Raw genomic sequence first — 10,726 nt, forward strand, 5'->3', positions numbered from 1 at the left:
TTTTATTATATAATTATGACGGTCTTATCATCAGTGCAGGCTGGCGACTTGACATTGACCGCCGCTGTCAGCCGCTATCGTTGACAGCCACTGGCACAGCTGACACCGTGTAATCGTGTTTCGAATCGTTCTCTGAATCATTCCGGCAGGAAATACGCGACGCAATATAATCGCCTTCGCGCGTTCCTCGGGATATCTGTGCGCGGCGCATATCTCGCACGAGAAAAACGCGCGCGTTCTCGCAGCCATGGTCCGCGCTGTCGAGTTTCTCTCGCTGACTCTCGCGGAATCGGTGAGACCCGTCGTATGAGGTTATGTCGCGGAAAATGATCCGGAGCGACGTGTCCTGCAGATTCGTCACGGTGCTCGCGGTGATACTCGAAATCTCGGCCACCAAGCATTGGTACGTCACGGAAAATGGGAGAATTCAGCCGCAGGTTAGTACCTTTTTTCTGTACGCAATTCAATGGAAACGCCAGATACCTGATACTCGGATCTTTTCAACGTGAATCGTCACGTGTAAACGTGTAAACATTGCACGTCTCTTATCTCTTGAATGACCTTGACAATTTTGTAATGAATGTACGATTGCTCGGCATTGAAACTGCGTTCCTCATGTTTTCAGCACGACAGCGTCTTCGATATGCGTCGACCGTACGACCTCTTGGGGTTTCTGGAGCAGGAAAAACGCAGGGAGACGGCCGATGCCATATACAAAAAGATCTCGAGGAAGGAAGTGTCCATTGACAATCAGTTTGTCGGTCTAGGCATGGCCGATGCGGAAAACTCGAACTCGGACTGTTTCTCGTGGGACAAGTCGTTGACCGACGTCGACGTGCACGCCAGTATAGTAATCGATTACAGGCTTAAAGATGGGATAGAGTGAGTTGTTGCAATTGATTCGATTTCAAGGAAATATTTGTCGAACGTTGAAGGATAATGTAACGCTCTCTGTTACAGCCAAACTGATTATCTGTTATATAATGTGGTGGCCAGCAGTAAACAAACAGTTCCAGATTGTCGGGGAACGTTTCCATTAGATTTCAGCATATATACGTTTGAACATCTTAAAGTAGGTAGCATGTTGCTCTTTACACACAGAAGCCTCACGATTACATGTCTGTAATGCCATTTTTCATTGTGCTAGGCGATGCAGAACCGAAAGAATCTTACACAGCACGAGGAACTCGGCTTAATGAGATACCTACCGTGGAACACCGATCTCAATCAGTTCGGTCATCAACTCGCTTATAGCTTGTCTCGCAACAGCACCTCCTGGGTATACCTGAATCTAGCGTCGATTTATTGGCGAATCAGGGGAAACGCTTACAATGCTTTAGAGTGCAGCCGTAGAGCGATCGTGCGCGCTCCAAGGTAATATGATAAGAAACTCTCTCGTTTAGGAGATACTAGAGAAAAGTATCGCGATGGAGAGGATCCGCCGTGTATACCGTGTAATTTTACTGACTTTTCGTAACGAGGGCATTGTATACATGTGATTAAGGCAATATCGTGATATCCCTCTCCTGACTACCGCCGGCATTTTACACGCTGCGAGATATTCCGGCGAGGCCGCGATTATTTTGCACGCGGCGATAGATCACAATCCAACAGAGAGCCATCACCATCTGGCGCTGGGCCACGTTTACACGTCCCTCGGCGACTTCGATCGGTCTGCGGCGTGCTACGATAACTGCCTGAGGCTGGCGCCCGACACGATAGAGGCCAAACAGATGAAGTACGCCATACTGTGCCATCGTTTCTTGGAAACGTCTTTGCTATTGTTTGATCAGTAAGTTGATGTCGTTATTCCCTCCCCGGTTTAAAAATTGTGTCGAAATATGTGATTAATGCGATTGTGATTATTTACAGGCGCCTGCGGAACGTGTTGACGGAGATACATGCGTATCACGACTGGAAGGAGGAGTGGTTCAAGCTCTACGAGCATATGCTCTGGGAGCAAAATATTAAATCTGCTACCAGAGAGATTAAGCTCGCTTTCGCGCGAGAACAGAATCTGCATTTGCTCGCGATAAATCCGGTTGAAAGGTCGATTCATCATATCGATAACAACATTGTGTTGTCTTACATGGATTTAGGAGACAGGAAGAAAATAGCTGAGAACATGTTGCAGAATGTTCACGTTAGTCTCCACCTGTTGAAAAATCTGCAGAAACAAGTGAAGGAGCGTAGTAATCGCATTTCAAAAGGTACTTTTATCATTTTTGCAAGACGGAGATGTAGGGTGTATAAATTGTATAATCTACGTTGCAATTGGCAAAATCTCTAATATTTTTTAAATATTATTTAATATTATTACAGACGTAATCATGGAATTAAATGTGGAGTACAATAATTTATTTGCATCGCCAACGAAGAGTCCAAAATATCATAATGTGGAAATCAAGAAAGGAAATGAAGATTTCGAAGCTGACGATTGGCCAAAGATATCCGACTGTGATAGTTCTATGCTAATGTTTGGAGATGGAAAGCAATATTTACCTATTTATTTATCACCTGAGAACAAAGGCTACGCGTAAGTATTTCAAAAAAACTTTTTCTCCGTACTATATATTTTATCATAACGCATTAATTCTAACATGTATTTTTCTGTATATGTTATTAGAACACATTTATTCGTGAATGAATTGATTGACATAGAACCATGGAAGAGGCATCCGTTGCCGTGGCATCCGCCGTTATGCCAATCACCTAAATTGTTTAATGAAAGATATATTACGCATATGTTGCTGGATGCAACGGTGCAACAGCATTCGCCGGACATTTCTCTGAAATCATTTCTACACAATTTGGTTCACACCGCGGACTTGGCGGAAATTGGTCAGAGAATTTTGACGGCAACTGAAGCGGTATTAGTTTATTATTATTTTGAAATCATCACGCACGTTAAATGTAATGTTCTCTGATAAAAAAAATATTATTTTGAAACAGAAAGTAGCAGCTCCATGGGTATTGTCTATGCTTGCATCTTTACATTGGAGAATAGTAGGAAAACCTCGTTTAGCCTTGGATTGCCTTCAATTAGCATTGGAAAATGTTCCTAAAGAATTTAAGGACGTACCTTTAGTTAGTATAGCTTCGATACACCATAAAGTAGGTTTAATCGACGATGCTTTAAGAATTACGGACAAAGCTTTACAAATTAATGCTGTGGAGGTATGCATGAAGAATATAATTAAATTTTGTGTTATAAAAAGAGCTTTTTATGTAGATTTTTTTTTTTAAGTTTTATTTAAGATTTTTTCAATAATATTTCTACGATGCTCAAAAAGACATATTTTTCATCTACGTATTGTCTGAATAAAAAAAATTATATACTTTGCAATAATTTATATTTCAGCCGATGACTAATTTTTTGTTTGGTATATTATTGAATATAAAAGGAAATTACACAGGAGCTATACATTATTTGAAACAAGCGTTAAGGGTGGATTCACATTTACATGATGGTAGGGCATTAATGTTATTGAAAACATTAGCCTGTCGCGAAAAATTTAATGTTATTACGGGTAATTGTCCAGGTATGTAGATATGTGTAGATATGTGTGTGTATGTAATTATCATTTTATAGAATAGATCAGACACATTTTTTAAATGTTATAATCTTTTGTATTATGTTTTTACGTTATTTTTTATTTTATTTGTATTGTCTATATTTGCACAAATTTTTATCTTAGGAAACATAAAAATCTTTTATTTTAAAAGAGTATATAACTTGTTTGTATTGTAAATGGAGAATTATAAAGTTTGAGACAATAGGTTAAACTAACCGGAAAGGGGGGAAGAGAAAGAATATGGACTATTATATTTTCTTATTTCTTTAACTTTGTTTTTCTTTCATTTTTTTAACATTTTCTTTTTTTATGATTATTATGTTTTATTATTTTTAATTTAATTCGCACAGAATTTATTATTTTTTTCAGTTGATTAATTTTGTTCACTGTTGATGGTACTGTGTCCTAAAAAAACGCAGGGATTATTGTGATGAGTAACGACAAACATTGTCATAATCACAGGCTGTGAAGAACAAAGAATTAATTTACACAAACACTCTACGAACCTGCCTTCTGTATTACTTACTAAGTATAATTTGCGAGCAAGTGATACGATTTTGCGAAAACGACAAATCAAGAATTGTAAACATATCAAGTATGTTTCAACAAAGACAGAAGAGACAGGTGCGTATTTTCGCACATACATATTAAAAGTAGATTCTGTTTTTTTTTTTTTAGACTGTGCTTTATGTACTTTTTATTTGATAATTTTGAATTTATTTTTGCTTGAAATAAACAAAACAATAATTTTAGCTGACAATTATGCCTATCTTATGTTGTCATAATATTGTTGTTTGTTTTTTTTTCCTTGTGTAATAGTACATAATAAAGATTATTGTTACTTATACTTTTATGCCTGTTTAATTATTTTACCTGCTTTTGATGTTATGTAATTTGGTTTTAGTTAATATACATGGTGTACTGCACATTTTTTTAATTTAATGCTTTCTCTCGTAATGTTGTCTTTCAAAGTAGAAACATACATTTTCTATTACCCCTAGTTGATAGCAGTAAAAAACTGTTGTAGGAATGAATTGTTGGAGTAATCACAAAATCGGATTATTGGACGTGTCGTACTACAGTAAGAAAGAACATGTGCGTCAAGGTCTTATACATTCATTATTACTTCCCAATAGTGCAACTAAACTACATGACCCACATGTGCATATGACCAGAATTTCAGATAACGTAAGCAATCTCGCGCAATGAAATCACAGATCGTAAAGATATAAAATAATACTTTAATATTATTTCACATATTTTAATTCACAAATCTCTGAAATGGTTTTACACATAAATAATTTTTATATCGAAGGACATGCTACGTGCGTACACCGATTTTGATAAGATGCCCGAGAATCAAAAAGAGTCATATTATCCAAGTAAGGATGAATGCGATGATCTCAAGTATGAAGACTGGGCTGCTTCTCTATTCGTATTTCATAAATTTATACGACGAAATGTCACGTATGTAATCAATGAACTACGAAAAACATACTTTATGTGTAAATTATCGCACAAATTATTTGTAAATTAATATTGGTCGATTTCAGCATCGAAGATGAGATCGAATCGTTGGACGATGATATTCCGAATTTGCAGCCAATATGTAATAAGGGTAATTCCGAAATGAGTCGCGTTACCGAGGTGGTGCAATTCTCGCAGTTGCTGCAATACAAAGCCGAGCTCGATATGGCCGAGTGGCTGATGATGATGACCGGAATGCAGAACGACACTCTGCAAGGACTCGGGACCAAAATCGCGTTTGCTTTGCAAAAGGTGACTCGTCAGATCCTATAATTACATATACTTCGGTGTTTTACGGGTATAACATCGTAATTAATGTACACATGTGTGCTGTCTTGTATTAGCATTACGCTTCTTGGACCCTGGCGATAGCCGCATCGTTTTACTGGCGCGTGGCAGGCGACAGTCGTAAGGCGCTGGATTGTATGTGGCAAAGCCTAGAGAACACTCCGAAGGATAAGCAGGACATACTTCTCGTGAACCTGGCGTCTTTACTTAGCTCGCAGAATTATTTCCACGAGGCCCTCGAAATTGCTCAGATAGCGCTCTCAATTGGTCCGGATTTCATAATTAATCATTACGTTGTCGCTAATCTTCATGCCGCTTTGGTGAGTTAAATATCACTTCGCTGCACACAGGTCGTATATGGCGAAGCAGGGATTTGACTGACGCATTTTTTTTCTTTTACAGGGTGACTTCGAGACTGCTGCAAGTTTCTACAGATCTTCACTTGATCTCGATCCGAATTTCGAGCCGGCTATTACGAGGTTGCGAGTGATACTATGTTTCTTGTTGTTTGACGATAAAAAATTCGCAATGAGCGAGATACTGCGGAATATTTTGTAAAGTTATCTTTTGCAAAATCGTTAATGCAAAGTAATTTGACGAAAGTGCCTTTTTACATTATTGATATAAAACATGAGAAGGAATACATACGTTACAGTATTAAAAACAATGAAAAGGCGATTGTCATAGGGTACATTATTATGTGTATTGCAATATATAATTTTAAAACAAAAAGAATAATTAGATAATAACAAATTGTTAAATTTTACTGAATTTTATAATCGAATAAGATATTTTCACGTCGAACTTCTAAGTTCAGCATTGGCATTTTGGAATATTTAGAGTTGATAAAGAAAAATTTTAGAGCACGTTTTTAGATGTATTTAATTACCTGTTATAGATATTATTATTTATTCTCATAAATGTGATAACTCCTTGTTGTATTAGTGATTATGAAGCAATACATCATTGAAATATAAAAAGCATTGAATAAAAGTGAATTTTGCTATGATCTTGACACTTATATTAACTTATATATATAGTGAAATTACACGTGATTTGAATGGCGCGGCAGCGAAGTAAAGATGCTGCTATTATATTCAATTTTTTTAATTCATTAAATAACGCGATTACATCACCGAGTAAGATCGCAACGCATTTATTTGATTAATAAAACCGCAAACGTATTTGACGTAATTTAATATTTGACAATTACATAAATTATATATAAAAATTTGACGTTCGTAATAGTGATTTTATTAAAACGCCTATTTTACAAAATATGTTTAGCTAAAATCCATGCGAAAAATCGGCAATACCGATCATAGATCGAATCAGTAGAACTACGGACGTTACGTTTCGCAATTACTTAATTTCTAATTAGAATTTAATTATACTGTAATAATGGTATAAAGATAATGATTATACTGTAAAACATGATACTGTACTGTCTGTTGATAAAATCGCGGGAAGCGTAGAGAAGTACAGATGGGAGCAACAGGTGCAGCGTCTCTGCTATCGCAGTTGCTCTGGCTGCTAATGCTGCTTGCAGTTGACCGTGCTATTTACATACGAATTTCCTCCGCGATGAGAGGCGGATTTTTCGTTAACTTAACTTTTTGACGTCGAGACGATCGTGACTTCACGTGAACGTAATATTTTTCCGCATTGTTCTTCCTATATCTTCTAATTTTATATATGGTAAAATTGCTTCGCGAGTCGGCGAGTACCGTACAAAGTGCCGCGATCGTTTTAATGATCATAGTGCAATTAATTTTACAAACAGACATAGAATGAGTGCCTTAATTGTATGCGAACCATGAGAAAGAGAGAGGGAGAAAGACAACGCAAATAACAGAAAGAGATAATTAGAGGAGGAGGCTAGGAAAGGCATGATATTGGTCATCGGTGGAGGCTTGGAAGCTGGCATCGGTCATCGATGAAACAACAACAACAACCACAGGTAGATATTTTTATTTATTTATAATCTATTACTCCGTGAAGTTTTTAATTGTCACGTCAAGACGCAATTTGATTTACTCCTGCAATATCGAGGATTAGTATTGATCAGTATTGATCGTCCATTGATTGCGCTTAATATGGGACATATTTGAATGCGTCACTTTGAGAAAACGCATATATGTATAATATAATAAACATATGCCATACGAGCGTGAAAACGTTAGTGTTACGGTTGTGAATACAGTCTATCGCATCGATAGTGCGACAGTTCCATCGAGTAAACTTCGTGTAATCATAGCACCGTAAGACACGATATACGTACCTCGCGTCGGTAATGCCACGCGAACGCGCGTGGACAGTTTGATCAGGTCAACTCCGTGAAATCATATAGTACAAATAATACATACCATGCATTAAACATTGCATGATGGATATTCCGTTGATTGATAAAAAGTGGAATTAATTAAAATGATACTTTACAGCGATTGTAATTATTTTCTACATTTAGAAAATAATCATATGCATTTTTTAATTAATTACATTTATTTGAGAGACAAAAATGCAAGCCCTTTTCTGACCACATTGGTTTGCGAGAAAGATACACAAAAAGAATGGACGTAAAATGTCTAACGTGGATGTTAAGGGTGGCAGACAACACCTAATATTATCGATTAATTGCATATATTTAGAAATGTCATTTTACATAACTTATTTAAAGCGTGCATCAAAAGTATACGAATTATTTATCGCAGATATAATTGTGCGATATATTCCTGCGTATTGTGTCCATTGTTTTAGATCGTTCACTCTAATTATATTTTATTTTAATTTTACGACAGAATCGTGTTTCTTTTTCTTATTTATTTAAATTGTTAATTTTTTAATTTTTAATTATGTGTGTAATATTAACTATTTTTAATTATTTATAATTGAAGAAGACTGTGTAGTCTTATTTTATTCCGTGACATTAAAATTTATTAACAATAATTTTTTGGTGATTTGATGTCACATTCTACCCTCACTCGTTCTTTGGCCGAGTCACCTTTATCTACGTGTTAAAAAATTTAACAGTTTACTATAATTCCCCACTTTTAGCTATTCTAATAAAAAGCACAAATATATTAAGGGGGAAAGAGTTAAATTCGGTGGAAACTAGATGTTGATTGTCCATTAATACTCTTAATTTTTAAATCTTTAAAATTCATATCATAAACTGCGCGCTGATTACTGTCGGTCTCTAAGAAGGCAATCATACAGCTGAAACATTACCACAAATTAGATTGATCGTCAATTTGATGCTACAAGCATCTTAAACACTGTAAAGAAAAAAAAGCATAAATATCATTATCCGATTCATCACATAGGGTTTGATCGTAAATTTTTTTGCCGATAACCCCTGATATGTAATGGATGATTCGTAATCTGTGAATTTTTCCCAATCGGAATCAACCTGATATCAAAAAGAGTTTAAGCAAAAATTGTTTGTCTTTAAAAGACTTATTCAACGATATCCTACTCGATCTCTATATGTATGTTCCTATTTAAAATTTCAGACTTGACCTTTCAGGTTTATCCTACTTCCGGTAGTTTCCGGAAAACTGAAATGCCAATAGATAATTCAAACAGACTTTAGTAATGAACATTTTTTCCTCAATTTCCGGCCACAATTTACATATTTCTAGGAAGGAAAAATAATATAAATCTCTTTTTTTTTCTTGGAAATATACAGAGTGTTTCATTTTAAGTTTCCCACGTAAATATCTTGAAAAATACGCAAGAAAAATGGTTTAAACAAAAATAGGATAAAAATCAATTTCACAAAAAAATTGATTTCTCAAGGACTTTACAAGGATTTCACATGAAGGTTTCTTCACTTTTTTAAATGAAATAGTATTTTTTTAAATATGATTTTAATTATTTCATGCATATTAAATTATAAAATTATTTTGCACATTAAGGTAAAGTTAAATCTTTGTGAGATATTTAATACTTTATCATGCCATGTTACATGCCAAAAAATATGCAATTTTTACATATTTTTTTGAAAAGCAACTGTTTTCTTTACAATTGAATCATCTTATCATTTTGTGCATAAAAGTGTTGAGCTACAATTACCAAGAAATCAATAATTTACAAGATATTTCATATTTTATGTCAAAATATGCATGATAAAATATGAAATATTTTGTCAAATATTAATTCTTTGATAACTTTACCATACTTTTATATGCACAATAATTAGAGAAATTATATTATTTAAAAATAAATTATATCATTCCATTTAAAAAACTGGAGTGATCTCCATGTGACCTTGAAGAATCGATTTTTTTTGTGAAATTAATTTTATCATTATTTGTCCTCCTTTATATCCTACAACTTTTTTCTAAAACATTTCTTTGTATCTTGTCTACTTTTCAAGATATTTGATTTTGGGGAAGTTAAAATGGAATATGTTTATATCACAATTTAGATCACTCGTATAAAATCTCTTACCTCAGAATCAGGATAATAATAATTTAATATTTATTAGTATAAAATACATAGCAATAGAATTGATATGCTATTAATCTATATACAGATATTCAAATAAAATTAGTGTCAAAGATTAAAAGACTTTTATTTTACAAAATAATCATTGCTTGCATTTCATTTTTGTCTTTTAAATAAATGTTTAATTAGGAAATGCACGAGATTATTTTCTAAATGTAGAAAATAATCACTATTGAATATCATTTCAATTAATTCCATTTTTTACATATGTAATTAATTATCCAATTATCCGTGCAGGTGCTATTATAATTTCATGGAGTTGAGAAAAATAATAGGACAGGTATTCTAAAACATTCTGCATTCGTGTCGGAAATAAAATAGAATTTTATTTTTTATTGTGCGTATATAGAAAAAAACATTTTTGGAGAATCAAAGGATGCACATATATAAAAAATATATATTGAACACGCACATATCGAAATATACTGTAAAAAACAAAATAAAAGAAGCGCTGAGAATTGAATGTCGTTTCTTAATAGTTATTATATAAAAATTAAAAAAATTTTAATTTGCAATGATAACAGAATAAATGTAACACTAAAATATATTATTTATTCTTGTCAACTACTTGTATGTATTATTATAATGCCTAAAAAATTAAACATTTAAATTAAGAATGTTATGTTATATATCGTATCGTAGTTAAATATAATAGTTGAAGGTTCTAGGATTGTATTCATAGTTAAATATAATAGTTTTCATAGATTTTTTACTTTAAGATGGATCTAAAGTAAGATTGATATTTAAGAATTAAAATAAGAAATTTTTTAATTACTTAAATATTTTTGAACTTTATAATTCTTTCTCTTAAGCTTACAAAAAAAATT

At 33.8% G+C, this 10,726-nt stretch overlaps 1 protein-coding gene across 2 annotated transcripts; it reads left to right on the forward strand.

Moving 5' to 3' along the window:
* Positions 1 to 6,405, forward strand: LOC105462518 (tetratricopeptide repeat protein 17). Of its 2 annotated transcripts, XM_011709166.1 has the most exons (16): positions 1 to 437; positions 626 to 882; positions 961 to 1,072; positions 1,148 to 1,374; positions 1,505 to 1,792; positions 1,873 to 2,210; positions 2,323 to 2,536; positions 2,627 to 2,870; positions 2,953 to 3,177; positions 3,362 to 3,542; positions 4,038 to 4,199; positions 4,603 to 4,763; positions 4,891 to 5,042; positions 5,129 to 5,354; positions 5,447 to 5,710; positions 5,793 to 6,405. In XM_011709166.1, the coding sequence occupies exons 1-16, from the start codon at positions 315 to 317 to the stop codon at positions 5,946 to 5,948; spliced, it is 3,330 nt and encodes a 1,109-aa protein (XP_011707468.1). In that variant the 5' UTR covers positions 1 to 314; the 3' UTR covers positions 5,949 to 6,405. The 2 variants fall into 2 exon arrangements, with proteins under 2 accessions (XP_011707468.1, XP_011707477.1); XM_011709175.1 differs by lacking the exon at positions 4,038 to 4,199.
* The last annotated feature ends 4,321 nt before the right edge of the window (positions 6,406 to 10,726 follow it).

This window comes from Wasmannia auropunctata, unplaced genomic scaffold (genome assembly GCF_000956235.1).
Source record: "Wasmannia auropunctata unplaced genomic scaffold, wasmannia.A_1.0 LD336116.1, whole genome shotgun sequence".
Classification (NCBI taxonomy): domain Eukaryota; kingdom Metazoa; phylum Arthropoda; class Insecta; order Hymenoptera; family Formicidae; genus Wasmannia; species Wasmannia auropunctata.